The sequence below is a fragment of the Labrus mixtus genome, chromosome 6, assembly GCF_963584025.1.
Source record: "Labrus mixtus chromosome 6, fLabMix1.1, whole genome shotgun sequence".
In the NCBI taxonomy this organism is placed as follows: Eukaryota; Metazoa; Chordata; class Actinopteri; order Labriformes; family Labridae; genus Labrus; species Labrus mixtus.
Genome location: NC_083617.1, coordinates 26,890,179 through 26,911,611, shown reverse-complemented (window position 1 = coordinate 26,911,611; position 21,433 = coordinate 26,890,179). Strand labels below are relative to the sequence as shown.

Genomic DNA, 21,433 nt, shown 5'->3' with positions numbered 1-21,433 from the left:
CAACCTGAGTACCTAAAACAAAGCTGAGGAGGTTAACCAAAGATGAACCCTATTTAAGATTAAATGCTCTTAAAGGATACTCTAAAAGAAAATGAACACGTCTTCGAGGAGTGAATAATCTTTGCATTGGTCGGCAGCAAACGGTTAGTGCGCAAACAGAGCAAAGCACAAGCAGGGACTATTTTAGTACAAAGGCAAGGGGGTTGAGTGAAGCTTGACAAAATATCTCATAATGCCTCACATGAAATCAGGAAGTTATGTTGGAAAACTACGCCTCTAAATAAATAAGAACCAACATTTCACCCTCCTCCATGGTACTATTCAGTCTCCGCCTCAGTCACTCCAGGTTTTCTGTCTTGTCCTCCCATAAAGAAAAAAGACGATCAACAACTCAGTTTCTCTGACTCAATCCCGTCATCCTGGATATGACGTTGTTGGGTGTTGTGTTCTGAGCGATGCAGAAGATGCTGTTCAATCTGATTTGAGCAGCCTGGATATATCAAGATAACAGATTTGGTTTAAAAAGTCAGAACACGCCTTAGGCTAACCAGTGAGATCAATGATCCACTTCTTCGTCTTCAAGCTACAGCGTGGTCCTACGACGCCCCACTGACCAGCTCGTTTTAAAAAGGAGGCCTTGTTATATTATGTGTGTTTTTTTTATTTTAGTGAGTAGCATAGAAAGCATCCTTTTAAATCATGCACTTAAAAATGAAAGGTCTGTAAGTGTTTACAACTATCTGCAGGCTTAGCTAATGAAGTAGGACAGAAATGTTGAAAAGCAAAACAGAGCACAATGCTTTTCTCAGAGAAGTATCCTCCTTTTGAAATCCTGTTTTTGGGCACTAATTGTTTGTTTTCTCTCCTCCAGTCGGCTCTTGGCATGATGCAAATGCTGGAGGACACGCTCATTGAGCACGCTCACACAAAGCCCCTCCTCCCCAGCCAACTCATTCGCTACAGAGAGGTGCAAGTTCCAGATGGTAGGATTGAAATCACACACACACACATTCGTAATCATTCTTCCATCTTCATTTTTATAGCGCCAATTCATAACAAATATTAACTCAAGACACTCCACAAGAAGAGCAGGTGTGACCGCGCTCTTTGTTATGTTCATCATCATGCCAGTCATGCATGTCCACTGGCACTGTGACCACACTGAAGAGTCCTTACCCATAATCCTCGTCATCAGTGACGCTGTTGTGCGTCTGTGAAGACTTGATTAAATTGAATACCCCTCATTTCCTTCAGAGGAACATAACAGTCACTGAGCCGAGATGGACGTCATCAGGCCAAATACACACACTCTCTCACACACACACACACACTGAGCTCAGACATGAACACTCACACGCCAAGCAAAGCACCTGTCTCTGATTCGATTGAGTGAGTGGGGTTGAAAGGCAGAGCAGAGCTGCTCAGGGCCACACGGAGACTTCCTGAGTCTCACTCAGGGATTTTTCCAGGCCGGGCTCCAGACTGCGTGTCAGACAGACACAGAGCAGGAGCGCAGGAGGAGGACAGAGAGGATGTAAACACAGAGTCTGCTCCTGGAATGATGGACAGATGGACGGAAAACGGAAAGAAGTTATTACTCTCACTGCTTAAAATTCAAATTATTCTTTGTTAAAGGCCCCTTGTTATTCAAACATGATGAGAAGGATGACCTGCTCACTTTTAACCCTGAGGAAACTTCAGTTGTTGTTTTTTTGTCTTCTTTAAATCAATATAAAAAACTGTAGCCTTCATTATTTTTGCAGGGCATCTTTTTCATCATCAGACTGATGATGTCATTGACATGCACCTGGTGAAAAACATGCAGGCCATCTGGCAACGGGGACCACTGGTTGCATAATCTTGCATAAATTGATTTTACATAAACACCTTGGTAGCAAGAGCTTAACTTAAAAAACCTTTAGGTTTCACAAGTTTCAGGCATTTAAAGCATTTGAAGATAATAATGAAGGATCTCTTGCTCTGTTGCCAAAAAAATAATCAAAACGTCTCTTTACTCTGCTCAGAAACTGCACATATGCTTTGTTAACGGGTTTTATGTTGCACTGTCAGTTATTATAAAGGATTATACTAGAAAATATTAAATCTTTTGTGCAACATTTGAGGCACTAAATGCTCTCATCCTGTAATCTATTGTGTCCAATGCAGACAGATTGGACTTTATAGCAGTAATTAGTACAGTTTGACCTTTGCAGTCAGAAACGTGTTTTATTTATGTGTCACACATTCTAGAGTTGACTGAAAGCTGGCTTACACCATGTCGACAGCATGGACACGTCCTGTGAAAAAACAAAACAAACAGTGTGTCAAGATTTAAGTGTCCACACTTCATGTTAGTGCTCCCACTTATCCAACCAAAACACTTCCCCTTTACTTTTTTGAGTAACTATAAGTTAAACTCTGGACATGCAGAGAAAGGAGACCGTTGACATGACACTCCCCAAGTGCTGAAGTGCTCAGTCAGCATTTTCCTCAAACTCGTCCTCCATTCAAAGTGAACTTGATCACATAAAACCGAAGCCGAGTGGAAAAAGGAAGCAGTTTCCCCTGTGCCAGAATGGACAGCTCCCATCCTCACTGCTCAAAAGAAAATGTAAAGCACAGATAAAAGGCGAGAGGGGAAGAACCATGTTAGCATTCAGTGTCACTGCTGTCCTCTGTCTGACCCTTTCTGTTTTACTGCTACGCTCCTCTTCGCCTCGATCTAAAAAAAAAAAAACTTGGGTATCTACAACTTACACAGCTCAGCAGTTTGCAGCCATAAATTAGGCAAAGTTGTACAGGTACAGTGATTCTGGTTTTCAAAGCCAGGACTTTTAATATAATAATTGAGCTCCTAAAACACCATATTCCAACCTGATGGGCGTGGTTTCACCGGGCGTGGCTGAGTATGCTTTGTTTAGCTCTGTGACAATCTCAGCATATTCATTTTCTTACACTCTGGAGACCCCGCTGCCCAAATGTGATGCTCAGTAGTAAGCAATTTATTTCAGCCCAAACCCAAGACGGTAGCTTTGGTCAATGTTTGGTCGACAGAAAAGGGTTGTGCATTCTGTTTACTTACTGCTCGATCCCCACTAAAGAATTTAGATTTAGATTCTGATTTCCAACCGGCCGATCAGCGCCGAGCAGGCTGAAAACCAGCTGATTCCGGTCACATGCCGATCTATAGGTCAACCTTTATTCCCCACAGTAAACATATAACGATTTAATGATATTGATATGCAGTGCGTTTAAAAAGACTAAAAAAAACAGGGGCACTGGTGGTGTAGTGTTATGTGCGAGCACTCCATGTGTGGAGGCTGTAGTCCGGGCTCAGGTCCAGGCTCAGGTCCCACCTGTGACTCCTTTCCGCTTGTTGACTCCCCCCCTCTATCTCCCTGATATCTGACTCTATCCACTGTCCTGTCTCACTAATAAAAGCATAAAAAGACCAAAATAAACCTTAAAAAAACAGTTCCTAATCATATCAAAGCTTCCAAAGTACACGTTTTGCTTCTGTTGTATTTCTGTATTTTTAAGTCTCTGTGTTTATTTATTTATACGATTGCAGGAATAAATCAACATAAAACTATGATGTTGTGTTTCTCTCAGGTGGCTGGTATGTTTACCAGCAGAGGAACGAGGTGCACAACAACTGTGGCATTGAGATCTACTATCAGACAGACATGCAGAGCACCAATGACAACATGCTGCTGGAGCTATTCTGTCAGATCATCTCAGAGCCCTGCTTCAACACGCTGAGAACCAAAGAACAACTGGGTGAGTCCCTGAAAACATGAAAACATGAAAACACCATCACACAGAGCCTCTTCTAGCACAGAACGGGCCATGTGGAGACAAGACTTCTTGTTTTTCTTTGAGAATCTGCAGCTTTAATTAGTAATTAGATATGACTCTATAAAGACCAGGAAGCGTGTCGTCATCTGTGATGATTTTTAATAACCTTATGGAGTCATTACACTTCATTTATGATTAGAATAAAATGCTTTTTAAAGTAGTAATTGTGAAGTTAACTCCCCAAAATGTTTTCGTTAAGTTAAAAGTTAAAAAACCCGCTCTGTCCGCTCCTCCTTCGACCCCCAGGCTACATCGTCTTCAGCGGGCCTCGGCGGGCTAACGGCGTGCAGGGCCTGCGCTTCATCATCCAGTCGGAGAAGGCACCGCACTATTTGGAGAGCCGCGTGGAGGCTTTCCTCTGCACCATGGAGAAGTCTGTGGAGGAGATGAGCGACGAAGCCTTCCAGAAACACATCCAGGCGCTGGCCATCCGCCGCCTGGACAAACCCAAGAAGCTGTCGGCTGAGTGCGCCAAGTACTGGGGAGAGATCATCTCTCAGCAGTATAACTTCGACAGAGGTAACACTCCTCTTCCCCCCTCACTGCTATCTGTTCACCATTTTAAACAGAAATCCAATTGGATTTGACTTGTCAGTAGACGATTTCTTTTATTAGTATTATTCACTTTTTAAGATCTCACAACATTATTCAGCGGCCCGAGAACATTACTTTTGATTTTACTGTGGAATGAAGAAACTGAACTGATCTGATTTATGTACACATCAGAAGAGAGTAACAAGTCATTCCTACAATACCCAAGCAGAAGTAGCTTGTCTGTGCTGTACTCGACTTTATTGTCCTCACGTCGGCATTGATTGGCAGATTTAGCTAAATATTTTGTTTTTAGCTGCATCTTGTTCCAGCGGTCTCGACAGTGTGCCTGGAACTTTCTCCCCCTTCTGATTTCATACTCTTGTCACTTTCCCCTGACTCTTCTCTCAAGTTTATTTGTGTTTTAAAAGCATGTTACTATACTAGTAAGAGAGAAAACCTGCGCTCTGTTTCATAGTGTACAATCCGAGTGTAGTGAGCGCAGAAGCGGCTGTCTTTGAACTATGACACATGTAGTTGTGTGGGTGTTTATGAAACTTTGATGCTGTAGCAGTAATGAATAAATTAATAGGATAATCTCACAAGAATCACTAAAAAAACACCAGTATCACAGTAAAATGATGGGAAATTGTGCATTTGTGCTATTGAATTTTAACTGTATTTTATATCAGCCTGTGCAATCAGCAGGCCAGGAGTCTTTGAATGGTGCGTCCGAGCCAGTGGGCCAGTTATGATGCACGGTGTGAAGTGCGCAATTATTAGAGTTGTCAAACTGTTGGTGGACAACCATTTGAATATCTTCACACTGCACACCTTACTGCTCACATTACTTTTAAAATGTGGCCTGTAGCAGATTCCTGTGAACTGGTCACGTGACCTGAACTGACCACATGTGCCAAAGAACAACAACAGAGACGTCACCTGCTGCTCTTAACCTAGCGTCTCTAAACCTGGCTTTAAGGTTCTTACCTTTCTGTTGACACTGCAGTCACGTTGGTCTGTTGCTATTTCCACTGAGATGCTCTTTAACACTTTACAGCCATCATTCACATTTTCTTTGTAGGTGTCAGCCCAAAAACTTAAAAGGTCTGACACTGACTGTCACTCCTATGACTACCTCCATTGCAGCTGTCTCCTTTCTTTTTGTTTAAGAGCGACTGCTCCTCCCGCCAGCGCAGGACTGCAACAAGTGTCAGTCAGTGTGACGTCAATGTACGAAGGTGGACAAAGTTTGATAAGAAAAGACCAGACTTAATGTGACTTGTGCTGTTCACACTGTCATAAAAAAATCTGATGTGGACGCTGATGGCCTAGCAGTTTGGTTACGCTCCATGCACAGAGGTTCATGTCCTCCAAGCACTCCCCACTCTCTCTCTCTCTCTCTCTCTCTCTCTCTCTCTCTCTCTCTCCTGATTTCCTACTCTATCTGCTGTCATGAGTAAAAATAAAGACAAAACTCTCCAAAATAGACCTTTTAAAAAAAAAAAATTGATCTGAGTCACACATGAGCAAAGATATCAGATTTGGATCACTTTGGCCTTCAGCTAAAGTTAAAGATATCAGCAGCCCCCAAAGCTCTGCTGGAGTGTTAGTCTTAAGGTGATGAAAGAGGTGAAAACACGTCATAAAGCATTTTTGTTTGTTTTGATAGGACGAGACCTTTGCAGATAGTTCGGCTCACTGTTAACATTTTTAAACATTGAAGGAATTCAGATCTTTGTATAAACCTGTAGAGTACCTAGTAACAAAGAAGCTGTTGCTCATTTCGACCCCCACCTTACTTCCTGTCTTTGTTGGAGAAACAGTGACTGTTATATGAAGCTGCCTCACTCTGTGTTGTTACACGTTTGAATCAGCGGGTCAGTTTGCGTCTCAGATTAGGAAACCCTCATTGATATTTCAGCTTCAGGGGAAAACCTGTGAACAATGGACACTGAAGGGTCATTTTGAAACCTGTTTCTGTAAAGTTCAGGCTGTGGCACCTTGATTGCTCTGAGTACAGTGACACAGCGAAAACAAACTAAAGTGCATTGATTCGACTAACTAAACGTGAAGTGACTCTGCGTGTTCTCGATGAAAGAAAAGCATCATCGACTTTCACTGGGCAGCCCTGGCTCTCAGGCCAAATACACGTTTCACTTTCTCTGTAATCTAGCAGCTGTTATAAGCAGCTCGTGTTAGGTGAGAAGTCAAGTACACGTTCTTCTGAGTTCTCAGTATTGCGGGTCGGTCTCAAAGGTGAGCAGGATGTTGCTTAGAGCTGCATAAATCAGGATCGATTAAAGGCTGAAATAATCTGCAGCAGTAGCACACCTCTTTCTCGCCGCGCTCTCCTGAGTGCCGTAATGGATTGTAATGGGACTGATTCACTGGTAATCTGCCTAAAGCTCAGAGTGATGGCAACCCGGAACAGCAGCCAAGGGAGTGGTGCTGATTACTGATACCAGCAGCGTTACAGGAGGGGAGGGCCGTCAGGAGTGTGAAGGTGGCTACATTTCTCTACGCCAAGGTCACAGAAGAGGCTGGGACGCTAGCTAACTGTTCCCTTTGCTGAAAAGAAGAATCACATCACAACTCTTTTCTTTGTACAGACTTTTAAAAGCTCTTCTATGTGTTGACAAACATAAACGACTGATGATGCTTCTCTTTTGCATAATCTTGTTTTAATTTCTCTAAAATATAATCGTTATTAGCTGGAGCTAGGGTTCTCACCATACCAGATATTTAAACTTCAATTCTTCACTTGATACCTGGTCAACAAAAATACAAGTCCTCAGCACAGATACTGGGTCGTTTTGTGTTTACTGTCTGGGATATAAGTTGCACAAATAAACAGGAAACCTTTCATTACTGAAACGTTGGAAATGTATTTGTGCAATTTGGACAGTGCTCTGTTTCTCCTCTGCTCGGCTCAGCCTCAACACCCTTTCAGAAAAACACAAGATCAACATTTCAAGACTTCATTTTGGTTCATTGACTTGCATTAACTTCAGTTTATGTTGTACAGAATCTAGAGATCCAAAGCAAAAAGAACTGAGATCATAATAACTCCAAACACTCTGATTCATTTGAACACATTTTAATTTGACTCTCTACAATCAGGCCAGTGTTCACTGTGATTAATAATATCAGAGACGGTCTGCTTCACACAGTACTTTAGATTCTGTTCGGGTCTTTCAATCCTCTTCTTTACTCATGTGAACTAATGTTAATGTTTGCCTTGTTGTTTTTCAGATAACATTGAAGTTGCCTATCTGAAGACTCTGACTAAAGAAAACGTCATGCAGTTCTACCGAGTAAGTGTTCATTTTATGAGCCCTTTGGAATCTCTATGGAGACACAGAATAAGCACGTTTGAGTGTTAGAATAGTTCAGTTTCACTTTTTTTTAGAGATAGGACAGTGGATAGGCTCAGTATCAGGGAAGAGAGAGAGAGTGGGGAACGACATGCGGGGAAGAAGCCACAGGTCGGATTCAAACCGGGGTTAGTTCCTCGTTTTCTCTCCTAGTTCAGCCGACATGCCCGCTAACCTCACTGATACCAGCAAAGAACCTGTAGTGTTTTTCATACAGGCACTCCTGAAAATATTAAGAGAGTTTTAGGACAGGCTGCCCCTTAAATCTGGACTCACCTGTTCACACATGCACCTCGCAGCGTTAGACGCGAGGGTGGGTCTCAGGAGGCCGGACATGATGTAAAAAGAAGCATGCGGAAATGATAGACGATCACTATGACAGTTTGCCTTCTCTATAAATGCTACATGTTATCAGCCGTATTCACAGTGTCAACAAACGAGTGGAAAACAAACAACAACTGCAAGCAGAGAAAAGCAGCTTCTCCGGTCTCACAGTTCTCATGATATACTGTAAACGTCACCAACTCCTTTCACTCGAGGAGCATTTTCCTGAATATTCCTTAATGTGATCACACATTGGTTCATCCTGACTTCACTGGGAAATTTAGCTAGGGAGCTGGCAGGAAAATTATCTGCAGAATCAAGGTTTTGCAAAAACCGTCAGTTTGTGTATGTGTTATAACTAGATGTAGACGGCGAGCAGTAGAGTTCACCTGACTGTTAAACACTTGCATGCTGAGAGTGAATGCATGGAGCGTGAACATAAAATCATTTTCTTCTTTTTTTTTATTCATGAGTCTTTAGCATGACGATGAAAATGCAATTTATTTTGTAGCTGTACTAAAAAAGCTCCAGAATAAAACTAGATCAACTTAAATTTTATGGCAACAATCTAAAATATCCGATATGCTTTCTTTGTGAAAGTTAAAAGTCTGCGTGATAAACACTTTAGAGATAAAAGAGCAGCATCTTTTCCACACACTCCTGCTCTGAATCCAGTCAAACTGTGTGTGTCAGTGGATTCAATGCGGCCGCTTTCATCTCTCTGCTTCTATTCGTAGCTGTGGAGGTGACACTGACACAGGACGCTCACAGCATATCAGCCGCTATAATGACACACAGCCGCTATCTGAGCCCAGCAGAAACCATTACAGGCCCCATGCACAATAACCCTCATGCATTTCTAATGTCGTATCGCCCACAATCGCCTTCTCTTTCTCTCTCTCTCTCTCTCTTTATTTCATTTCTGGTAGCCAGAGCCGACACAGTCTGACTGCAGACGAGCTAATTCTTCAGTCTTAATATAATCCTCCTCGCAGAGACAGTGACGAGGCCCGACTGTGGAGCTAAATATCCACTGGGCTGTGAGGACACTGCAGACTCACTGAGACACACACATGGGCGGCCAAACACACACGGGACGCTTTTTCTTCGTCTGTGGTCGGAACAATGTTGAACTAAATCATGAGTCATTCCAGTTAGGGCTGGATGATAAAATAATCTCTGTACAAGATCCTGATCAAATGTAAACTACTAATAAAAACATCATCAGTTTCACCCCAAAATAAATAAATCAAAGAACAGAAGAAACACCAAACTGGAAATGTAGCTGCAGTTTTTAGCTTTCACGTTGGACATTTGAGCTTTTCCAGCATCTTACTGTTTAGAGTCAAATTACTCTCACTTGTTTAGTTTGGATATCATAAAGTAGAAGAACATTAGGCATGCATCAGGAAAGGCTTTGAGATCAGAGTGTTTGCAAGACTGACCGGACATATTCTGAGTCCGAGTAAAGGGACTTCTTCAGTTTGAGTTTCAGAAGAAATTATTTATATATTCAAATTTGAAAACAGCCATGTTCCTTGCTGCCACACTTGTGCATCATCTCACCTGTCTGTGTTTCTGTCTGTCTGTGTGTGTGTGTGTGTGTGTTTCTGTGTGTGTGTCTCTGTCGGTTTCTGTCTGTGTGTCTCTGTCGGTTTCTGTCTGTGTGCGTTCCTGCAGGATCGTCTGACAGTCGAAGCCCCCAGGAGACACAAGGTGTCGGTGCACGTCCTCTCCAGAGAGATGGACTCCTGTGAGTATCTGTGTCAGCTCTGTTCAGACTCTGTGTGTGTTCATGCAGCATCGGATTGAACTGAGGGTCTCTCTGTGTGTTCATCAGGTCCCATCGTGGGAGAGTTCCCCGCCCAGAATGACGTCAACCTTGCCCCTGCTCCCTCCCTGCCACAGGTAATCATCAGGTTCTATTTTTCTGCTCCTGAACACATTAACCTGCTGGCTCTGCACGCTCCGAGCACACATTTAGAGACAGTAAATCACAGTGAACTGCATACAGCCCATCTGTGATTAATCAACAGTCAGCTGTTTTTTACTAGAAGAGGTCTTTCAAAATTATTACATTTCTGAAAAGCTGTGTGTGAATAAGACTGAAAGGCTCCACACATTTTAGTTTAAGAAACACGGTCTTGGCACCCAAATTCCCGCCAGTTCAACAAATGTCATTGGCCTCTTAAAATAGTCCAAAACAATGATGCATTTTCCTTTGTTTCAGTATTATAAAATAATATTTATTTAACCCTTTTATTTTGAGACATTTGTCAGTCAGGGAGTGTCTGACATAATTGTGGTTTCTGTATCAAAGAGAAGAATAGAGTCTGTTCAGATGAGCTGTGTCGTTCTTCTGGGTTTTTTTTTTTGTTGACTTAAAGAGAAAAAACAAAAAACCCAGTGTAAAATATATAAATATGTTATTACAGTTGAGGTGAATGAGTCTCGGTGTCAGTGCAGCTGTTTCTGCTGTAGGCAGGCTGACTGATGTGTTCAGCCGTTGTTGCTCCGCCTCCTCTGACCTGCAGCCTCTCTTGTTGTCTCTGCAGCCCACGCTGGTTCAGGACATGACCGAGTTCAAGAGGAGCCTGCCTCTCTTCCCGCTGGTCCGGCCTCACATCAACTTCATGGCTGCCAAACTGTGAGCGAGGCTGCTGGCTAGACACGCAGCTGACAGGGAGGGGAGGACGACCGCGGGGGACCTGCTGCTCCCTCAACTTTACCCCCACCCCCCCACCCCCCCCTTCCTCTTTCCGTCAGGAAGACTTTCATCTGACTGAGCCTGCATGAGCGTGTGTGTGTGTGTTTGAGAGAGTGTGTGTACACGTGTGGCAGGCTGCAGCCACTAGAAGAGAAGCTTGGAAACAGTCGTGTGTGTTTGAATCGCAGAGTTAGCCTCTGGTCGTCTGTGTAGCTGTGATGACCGAGTCACAGCAGAATCACCTCATGTTAAAGGAGACAAACACTCATCACAGCAGCAGGTAGGGCGGCCGTAGACGACGTAGAAACACGTCTTGTTAAATATAGTTTTAATTGACCTTTTTCAGAGAAGTGCTGGTTTATTGTGACGAGCTGTAGAGGACACGCACACACACACACACACACACACACACACACACAGACACAGAGTAGCTCCATGAAGGTCTCTAATTTGATGGACTCGAATGTTTAACTTTAAATTCTCCTGAAACATGAAGAAGACACACACTCAACAGATTATTTTATTCAACTTTATGCATTTCTGAAGAGTCTCTGCCTTTCTCATTCTGGTTTTAATCATTTTCACAGGTTAGGTTTGACATGTTTGTTTGCTTGTACTGGTAAAATGTTGGGAGCCTTTGAGGAGCAGTTTGATCAGAGAATCACGCCTGTGAGAATTCGGTTTTAACATTTTATTGCATTTTACAGTAGAAGTGTGTAAGTCAGACATCTCAGGGGAACTTCCATGCTGTTTTTTACTTTACATTTTACTAGTGATGGATTATAAATAAAAAAAAACACTTTGATCATCATTTTGTTTTTCACTTCAAGTTCTTTTTTTCTGAAACTGAGGAACTTTTTGATTTGATTTTTTGTGCATTTTATCATCTTCATTCTTCCACTGTGTCTGAGACTTGCAGAGACTTTCTGCAGTATGTGCCTTTTCGGAGGGGGGGTGGCATCACTTCGTTTGTATCCGGGGCACAATCTGACCCCACAACCCCCTCTACAGCATCGATGTCAAACACAGCAGCTAGCCTTTAACTCTGAGAAATATTTCTTGTTCAATACTAAAAGAGGGGTCAAGAAATAGTTCCTCACCAGGTTTGTTTTCTGATTAAATATGCACTTCTCTCGCTAAGCAATAATCCTGATGACAGTGTGAGGCAGGATGAGATGTAGCAGAGTGGTCCAAACTGACCCCCCCCAAAAGGCTCAAAGTAGGGCTGGGCGAAAAAAACCTAATCATGGTCCTGAATGCTTTTATATTTAAATTCATTAAGTTCTTAACTGTAAAGACATCTGGGTGTGCAGGGAGAGACAGACGACAAAAGTTAGCAGCAGCTCAGCTTGCAGCCCCCCAAAGTCCCCCTCGATGAGCATTGAAAAAAAGATTTAAACATAAAACTGCTTTATTCTATGGCTGTGCCAGTATAAATCACTGGCTGTGTTTGCTTTTAAGAGGATGAGACCTTTTGGGTAATTATGCTCCTCCTTTAAACGTCTTGTGAATTAAAAATATGATAACTTAGTTAAAACTGAGCTTAAATTGTTGCTGGCAGCTCAGCTCACAGCCTCTCCTATTCTCTCCACTCAGACACCAAAAAGACATCAATGTTACCTTTTAGATCTTGGACATTCCTTCCAAATGGATAAAGGGTGACAGACATCAGATTTGTTTAAGTTAAGAGACTGAAAGCTGAGAAAAATAAAGTGGCAGCTCGGCTCTTGGCCCCTTGAAGCCCTTGTTAAAGAGCCACAGAGAGATGCTGATTTTTATAGGTGAAATCAGTGTTTTACGAGTTTAAATCTTCAAGGTCAGTTTGTTTTGAACCCTGAAAACTGCTTACCTTATAACTGAACTGAGGTTGTTAGCAGCAGCTCAGCTAGCAGCCCCTTCTGATGAACCATGTTTGCTCTAGTGAGTCAGATAAAACTGATTAAAGAGAAAGGAGAATATCTTCATTCATTTTCAGTTTGTTGTTTTTTTAACTTGTAAAATAGAACCATGAATCAGTAAAAGTTATCAGGATACACTTCAAACATTAACACATTATAAATAAAAATCTGTATAAATCCTTCTTAAAAATAATAATTGTTGAATAATGTGTTTGTCGTATCGCCCAGCCTTAGCTACAGGCCTAGTGTTCAGGGTGTTTGCATGGTGATGGCAGTGTTATGAAAGCGATACCTGCTCTCTCAGGTGCTAACCAGCTTTGCTGTGACAAATCAAGCTGGTGGAGCTGCACACCGAGCTGTTCACACAGCGGGGAATCTGAGTTAGGCTTTGTTTGTCCTCCCTGGGTCTCAAGATGAGGTCACTGCTTACTTATGATGCTGCAGAGTTTTCAAGACTGAGCGAACGTAGAAGGGTATGAAGGATCGGGGGCCAGTTGGGAAGGAATGATTTGTGTAACTTTATGACTTTATTTGCATATAGGGGAAAAATACTTCTGAGGGGGAACATGTGAAATGTTGAGTATCTGCCTGAGCTGACCCTTTAAATTGTCAAAGTTCTCGCGGTAATGTCACTCGCTCTGGTTAGTCTCGTTAAATGAACAGTGTCAGAGTGTCACTGCAGTCTGCATCCTAAAATGTGAATTTTTGAGACTAAAGAATGAAGTGTGGCTTCTAATAATATATTTTGGTTTATGAGTTTTTAGGTATGAACTGAGAAAAGATGTCAGTCAGAAAAATGTGTTTAAAGTCTTCTAAAACGAAGGGATGATTGCTAAGTTTGGAGTCAGAACTCAAATGTTTCACATGTGGACCTTTCCCTCCCCCTTAGACCAGCGTGTGATCTTGATCTATCAAAAGCTTCTTCAATGTTTTCCAGCATTTTACTATGTCCTGACCAGATCAAAACCTTCATATTTATCACTGTTCCTCTCTGTGGTTCAAACCCAAAGACAACCAGCAGCAGACGTTCACTCCCTCAGACAGTAGCTGACAGTCACTTTATTCAGAGGAAACTAGCAACATATCACGTCAGGGTGGGCGGGCGGGCCGCGCACTGTTTACCCTGTGAAGTTTGTAGTGATTGGTTTTCATTTAGAAAATCTGAAGGTGTTTAATATTTTATTTCTGGATGTCTTTGTGGATCACAAACGACGGGGCGCTTTGGTTCATGGGCCGGTTTTCAGTTGGTCTGTTGTGTGTTTCTAATTAATAAACAACTAAATGAGTCTCTGTGTTCGTTTGTTTTTCAATCTCTCTCCACCCCCTCACCAGTCTCAAAAAATGCACTTCAACATTTGGAAAAATACATTTATTCACAGAACTGATACCACAAGAAGTCTAAAGTCAGGAGCCACAACACCGTTCAGATTTGAGTCTCTATTGGCGGGCTGGAGGTGAACATGATGCGGGGAGCTGTGGAGGTCAGACTGATATTTCCTTTGTGTATAGCTTCACTGGTAACCACATCATGCTCACAATCATTAAAAACAAACCATCATGTCAGAGTCAGTTCACTAAAGGTACATAAAGTTTCATCACACACAGTCACTTTTGGCCCATGGTTTAAGATTTCCACTGACCCACCATTTAGTTACCATAACAGCAGTTTAGTATGTAAAGAAATGGCATCCCTTGTTTGTTGTTGGATGTCATGGGGGAAAAATCCACCAAAGAAATGGTTCTATGTTCTGCCACATTTAATAAATCTCTGAAAAATCACAAACCTGAGAAAATATCACAGATTTCCAACACAATCACATTTTTCTCTCATTTCATACTCTGTGGGAGGCTCCAATCGTTTCCATCAAGAAAGTAAATGTGTTACTGCCGCTGTGTTCTAACTTCCAAATCATGTCAATGTGTCAGTGAGGAACTTTCTGTCCATTTTGGCTGCTCTATCAAAACAATCTTTGTTACTTTATCCTGTAGGGAGGGGTTTGTTTTACAATCTCATCTTGCTTTCTTTTTTTAATGTGTAGATATATATATATATTTTTGAATGCCTTTAGTTGAGAGTCAGGACAGTGGATAGAGTCAGAAATCAGAGAGCGTGGGGAATGCGGTGAAGGAGCCCTTTGTACATAGGGCGTGCACACTAACCACTAGGCCACCGTTGCTCCCTCTTGCTTGCAGCACACTTAACTTTGACACTTGCCCCACAGTGGCAGTCCAGAATCATTAAAATATCTATCATTTTTATGCTAATTGTCTTGTTTGCTTTTGTAGCGCATCGAGAGGCATTAATGTTAATTTCAGTTTCATAACCAGTAAAATAAAAAAAACTCCATACAGGAGCGTTGATGATGTGGGGACACCTGGAGGGAAACCGGACCAAATACTTCTTAGTTAAAACAAAACATTGGTTTACTTTAAAGACAAACTCTAGTGTCAGAATGTTACGCCCTCCCAGCTTCGAGACCTTTAGCGAGGAAAAAACTTTTTATTATTTTATGTGACTATAAAACAATATCAGCTGTGAAGTGTTTGAATGAAAACATAAGCTGTTCAATACTTTGTTAGAACCTGAAATAAGAACTTTGAATCTTTTTCAGTTGCTGATGAATCAGAGAGCGTTGATTATTGGTTTGTTAGATTATTTACAATTACACCACTAAGAAGCTGGCACACTGTTCATACGACATCAAAAGATCTGAGCCTCCCAGCCTGAGTGTGACGTCAGAGAAAAGTGTCCTCCATGTGGATATGAGTCGTCCACGCTGTTGGATCACATCAGTATGAAGTCAGTGAAACACGGTTCATCTGGCTGACCGACACTTTATGTTTTCACACAGTTCTTTCCACATTGTCACGTCCTCTGTTCAGTGTCCCTGCAGTCTGCATCATGATAAAGACCTCAGGTTGCACACACAAGTACCATCATCACTGAATCTTTGTTTCCCCTCTGAAAAGTGCTGAAGTCGACCTCGTGAGGAAAGAAGCCTCCATATTGTCCGTCTGGAGGAGACGGTCTCCCAGCAACAGGTTCTTGATGTGACGGTGGCTGAGGTTTAAACATCAAATAAAAGTGTTAAAAAAAAAAAAAAACAAGGGATAAAGCTGCAGACAGACGACGTGAGCACTGCAGATACATTTAAATAGAGTTCAAACACAGCTCCTCGTTCACTTTCCGTCTGTGTGTTGAGTCACGACGGTTAAACACGATTTATTCATTCATCTTTAATACATTCCACACTGAACATCGCTCCTCGCTCGATAGAAACGCAAACATTGGCGAAGGCAGGGCTTCAAATCTGCAAAATAAACCTTTATAAAACAATGATTATTTATTATTGATATTATAAAACTTAATTACACATGCCCCGCACTCCTCCTTTAAAATACAGTAAGTTCACAATAAAGGTTAGTCATGTGATTGTTTAAGCACATCCACCAGAGGTGTGTGAGTGTGTGTGTGTTATCGTGCTCCAGTCGGGCTTCAGCTCATGGAGGTTTATAAAAAGGTGCCATGTTGTTGTGGGGGAGTCACTCCAGAAGGGGTGAAAGGTGTGAGGGAGATAAAGGGTGACACTGATGCTGAATGTTTCATCAGCACTTCCTGTTCACAGTCCCACAGTTTTTTTTTCTTTTTACTCCCCCGCTCCACCCGGCTGTCCTCGGAGCCTCCTCAGGCCTCCTCCTGCTCGGGGGGGAAGTTGAGGATCCTGCGGTGGGCTTGTCTCATGTACTGCTGCTGTTTGAAGTAGACCTTGAACGCCCCTTTGATGGCCACAAAGGCAATTCCTCCCTGAAAGAACGGAAGTAAAGCGTTTTTAAACAGAGCGATTCAGCGCCACACATCAAAGTTTCTCCACACTCAGAAAGATCTTCTTTCATTTTCACGCCGGCTGTCACACGGATGAGAGATTCTAACATCCAATAAACACAAACAGACAGAGAGGAGATCCTCCAGAAACCTGTACGAGGGCTCAACTGTGGTGCAAACTTTATAGAAGTTACTTAAGTCGACATGGCTCGTCCCGATGTAACAAGACTTTATGTGTACAGGTTCGATTCTTCAGCGCTCCAGAAAGACATCAGCTACTCTCAGATTATTTGGCTGAGGATGAGAGAGGAACCAGGAAATGTGGTAAAGGGAAAAGTGCGGTGGCAAAGAACTAAACAACTGCTATTGGGATTTGTTTGGATTCAGGAGAGACATTACACAGACGCTGTGTAAAAAAAAGTACAGAGCAGATGTGCAGACAGATGTGCGAGCTCTACATTTCAGATAATATGTGTGAGCCATGTGCAGCTAAACTAAACTCAATCCCAATCCCGACCCTTAACCCTGAGTACTGAACACTCACAGACTTTAATGGCATCAGCTCTGCAGTCTGAGTGTGACGGCTGAGATGGTGCAAAAAATAATTAGTGAGACATGAGCATGCCATCACATGTCTGGAAACAAGATGTTCCATTATAGTAATTTAAAGATACATAACAATTTTAAAGGTCACATATTCTCCTCCTTTTCAACCAGTTCAAATAAGTCTCAGAGCTCCTCAAAACATGTCTGTGAAGTTTCTTGTTCTAAATCCACTCTGATCCTGTATTTGATCATGTCTATAAACCCCTCTATTTCAGCCCTGCTCAGAACAGGCTATTTCTGTGTCTGTACCTTTAAATGTGTAAATGAGCTGTGTCTGACCACGCCCCCTCTCTGGAAGGGCTTGGGTGTACTCGGGCTTTCTCGCTCCATGTCCTATTGTTTACGGTGAGAAGGCAGACTCAGAGGGCAGAACAAACACCTAGCTGTGGGAGTGTCACCCACCTGGGGGAGGGGTTAAGTTCTGGTCTGATTTGTTATCATTTAAACAAAGTTAGAAATGTTTCTATGGAAGGTGTTTGATGATAGGGCTCTTCCCTTTTTCTGCCTTAGAGCATTCAGTCAGCAGCCTGCCTGTCTGTTTCCCTATCTGCCTGCCTGTCTGTCTCTCAGTCAGTCACAGGGTTCAGTGGATGAGGACAAAGTGTTCAGTTGTGTCGCTGCAGCTCAGATCACACGAGACACTCTGGTTACGTCCTCTGTCCTCACCTCCAGCTGAGAGAAGACGACAAGCTTCTCTTTTGTTCTATAATCATCTGTTATTATTATTATTAAGATATGTATATGTGTTCCCTTTAAACTACAAGAGGTAAAACAAGGACAGCATGTAGGAACAACACACCTACACAGTAAATTATAATCAATTATCAACACATCCTTATAGAGAACTGTGCTGCTCTGGTGTCTTTGATAAACGGGATATTCCAGAAAGATTAAATATTCAAACTGCAGACATTATTTCAACTCTGTTATATTTTAATTGGTTGACCAGAAGGTAAAAGAGGTTTGATGCTCTTTGAGTTTCATCTGTACCAGGAACAAAGTATTCTGATGTGAATACTTCAAATACTTTTGATCCCTTTAATCCAATTTAAAGATTATATGAGAGATGATAGCGATGCTCTAAATGTAGGGTTCTTTATTTAGTTTAAAGGCTTTATATGTGATTTTTTGATCCAGCAGATGTCACCCTTGAGCACCAGCATGAAACCAAAACAACTTGCGCTGCATTGTTGTGTTAGCATGCTAATGCTAGCGATCTTTATTATGCTCGTATCTTCACACTGCATGTAAATTTACCTGAAATGAGCGTGATCTAGAAACACAGTTAAGCAGTGAGTACAGTATGTTATTCTTCTTTTCTGTAGTCCCTCAATTAAACAACTTTTATACGTGAGGCCATCCTGACAATGTAAACAAACTGAAGATAGGACTCTGAAAACTCTGAAAACATCACAGACAGTGGGACTCGGGTGTTACACCCATTGTAGACAGTCATGACTCACAGTTATTTTCAGAGGAGATACTTGATTTATATTATATTTAAGTGTGAAAAATCACATAAAGCCTTTAAAGATGGCTATCGTCCACTGACACGTGCTCAGTTTCAACATCAGACACGACATGATGTAATGACGTCATCCACAAATGAGAAACATGATGATGTGAAAAACAGAAGCCTGAACTGTTGACTGCAAAATCCGTCCATGGTCAAGCTCATCTTAGATTTGACTTTTATATTTGTGCAAATGAATGTCAAGCTTGGCTGTTAGCTGTTAGCTTAGCAATAAGACCAAACAGTAAGTCCAGGTTTGTTTGAAGGTAATCAACATCCAGCCATTGCACATCTTTAGCAACATGATATTCAGGGCTTATTCTCGACTTTTTATACGACATGTAATTAATATTTATCATCAACAGCAGTGAATACCTTCAGAGGCACACCTGATTGTGATGCTAAGCTCACACTTACCCCTGTAGCCCCTCTTTCATATATTCACATATGTAATGCAGATGAGGGTATTTTCAGGCTGGACTCACCAGGATGGTCCTCTGCAGGTTGGAGTTTACGCTGCTGAACATGAGCTTCCCGACGATGGTGGCGATGGTAGGAAAGACGAGGGCACCGCACAGGATCCGCGTGGCTGACACGTGGTCCGCTAGAGGGCTGGCCTCCGCCGGGATACGAGGAACCGGGCAGCCGATTCCTGCAGAGAGCAGCACAGAACTGTGTTGTATTACTTCATCACCAACAGTTAAAGCAGCAGAAAGGACACATGAACACATCAGTGAGTGTGTCCTGACCTGGGAAGATGCTGTTGAGGATCTGCAGCTTGTTGGAGTACTTCCTCCACAGACGCAGCACGTAGTCCTCCCAGCGGATCATCTTCCCCAGGATCAGCATGACGGGGATGGTGGGCAGGCCGATGAGCAGGAACAGAGGGTCTGCCCGCTCCATGACGTCCAAACCCTCCTTATGGCCGACCACCTGGAGAGCAGACGGGATGTCACAGTGGGAAAATTCCGCAGTGAGAAAAATAGTTCACTGTAACCTTCTAATGAGTAAAAAAAGAACTTCAACACCTGTGCTTTTTGTTAAAACAGAGAGACTGCTGCTCATACCTGCATGACAGTGACCGCTCCGTAGGTCACAGCCGTCCAGTAGATGGAGCCCACCATGATGCCGGCTGCAGCGAAGGGGCCGGCCTTAGAGATGAGCCGGTCGGCCAAGTCCAGCACGTAGACAACAGGGCCTGATGGAGGAGGAAAACAGAGTGAGACCCCAATGAACTCTTAATAATTCATCTCACACAAAGTATCACTCCATTAACACAAATCAAGGAATATGTATGCAATAACACACTACTTAGGGGATTTTGAGAAATGGATATATTTTCAAACGAGATACAGGGTGAGACATTATCGTTCATATCAATATAGAAGTTTGTTGTTGTTAAAATAATGTTACACGTTTCTTCCGTAGAGCTGCCAGTTCATTTCTCCTCTCACTTTCTCTCCCTCTCTCAGCGAAACTCAGAAAATGCTGTGCAGCCGGCTGTTCATAAAGTGTCAGTGTGACATTTGGAATGTGGCATTGGCTTAGGACTGACTTTGTTTTTGTTGTTTCTTTACAGAAAATATTGTGTATTATGATTCAGCTAAGAGATATGGAGATATGATTTTTGGTCTGTATCGCTCAGCCCTAACACCACTGAGGTTCATCAGAAAGACTAACATAACTTCTGAACTGTAGTTTCTAGATCACAAAGTGAATTTTTTATCCATTAAATATTCTGTAAAAGGTTTTAATATCGGGGTAGATCAGAAAATACTAATACAAAGATAATGGTTTGAACTTGAATAGGCCCATAACCTGCTGATAATACTGGTGGAGGCAAACCTTCAAAAATGTCAGTGTCACAGTGTCTCTGAATGTCATCAACTCTCATGAGCGAGTGTGATGCATCGTGGGTGATAACGCTGAGAGCATTATTTGAGTGTACAGCAGGGGTCATGAGACTGCTGCTGGTAACAAACACACATACATCTCAGTCATCTTTCAGGAAGAGAGCCTGCAGCCAGAAATGTGAAAGTGTCAAAGTCAAGTTTAACCAGCAAGGTGACCTTTGGACAAAAAGTTTCTGAGTGAACTGCAGTAAAAAAAAAACAAAAAAAAAAAAACGAAGACACGAGGAAGCTGAAACCAAGTAAAGGTCGTGAGACGAAGCAGACAGAAAAATGACAATAATGCAGTCATGTGAGAGCCGGAGGGAAGCAGGTCAGGTATCGAGCACACCTTGTGCTGCGGGGTTATTGACACAGAGGGAGGAGGCTCTCAGGCAGGTTCCACCGAGGTCAAAAATAACCTGGTCGCTTCTCATGTAAGCTCGCTGTAAGGATTTATCTTAAGTCCAAACCTGCCCTCGGAGCACCTGCACCGCCCCGTCTGAAACCATCTCTGCTGCATTCTCCTCTCAGGCCCACCTCAGGGAAATCATGCAATATTTACAGGAAGGCAACCTGACAAGAGCTGTCCACATCCTATTAATAACCGGCCGAGGAGTCAGAGAGGAGAGCGCACAGCACCGAGCCTCTGTGTGCTGCGCTGTGACTCTGTTAAACAGCACAGAGAACAGCTTCTAACCACAATCAGAGTTTTCTACATGTACACATCACTCACTAATGAGGGCTATTTTGTATTTGAGAGACGGATCAGTGCTGGTTCTTGACATCATGTTCCAAGATGTTCATCAGCATCTGCTTTCGTATGTTAATAGGGAGCTAAAGTCAGCGCGGCGCACATTCCGATCTGACCCCCTTTGTGATGTCATGCTGTCTGTGTTACTTCGTT

The 21,433-nt window shown here is 42.6% G+C and overlaps 2 protein-coding genes across 3 annotated transcripts in view; one reads left to right on the top strand and one right to left on the bottom strand.

The window, feature by feature from the left end:
* The window catches only part of ide (insulin-degrading enzyme), a 36,586-nt gene extending 22,605 nt beyond the window's left edge, over positions 1-13,981 (top strand). For both annotated transcript variants that reach the window (XM_061040735.1, XM_061040734.1), the window contains exons 19-25: positions 872-983; positions 3,613-3,780; positions 4,105-4,377; positions 7,645-7,706; positions 9,771-9,843; positions 9,931-9,998; positions 10,646-13,981. In XM_061040735.1, coding sequence (XP_060896718.1) covers positions 872-983; positions 3,613-3,780; positions 4,105-4,377; positions 7,645-7,706; positions 9,771-9,843; positions 9,931-9,998; positions 10,646-10,741 — 852 coding nt within the window. In that variant the 3' untranslated portion in view covers positions 10,742-13,981. The remainder of the gene's footprint in view (positions 1-871; positions 984-3,612; positions 3,781-4,104; positions 4,378-7,644; positions 7,707-9,770; positions 9,844-9,930; positions 9,999-10,645) is intronic.
* Positions 13,982-14,049: 68 nt separating this feature from the next.
* marchf5 (membrane-associated ring finger (C3HC4) 5) overlaps positions 14,050-21,433 on the bottom strand; it is a 31,256-nt gene continuing 23,872 nt past the window's right edge. Inside the window, exons 3-6 of the mRNA XM_061040739.1 lie at positions 19,705-19,835; positions 19,387-19,570; positions 19,123-19,289; positions 14,050-16,500 (exon numbers count right to left, since the gene is read on the bottom strand). Of these exons, the coding sequence (XP_060896722.1) occupies positions 16,381-16,500; positions 19,123-19,289; positions 19,387-19,570; positions 19,705-19,835 (602 nt within the window). The 3' untranslated portion in view covers positions 14,050-16,380. The remainder of the gene's footprint in view (positions 16,501-19,122; positions 19,290-19,386; positions 19,571-19,704; positions 19,836-21,433) is intronic.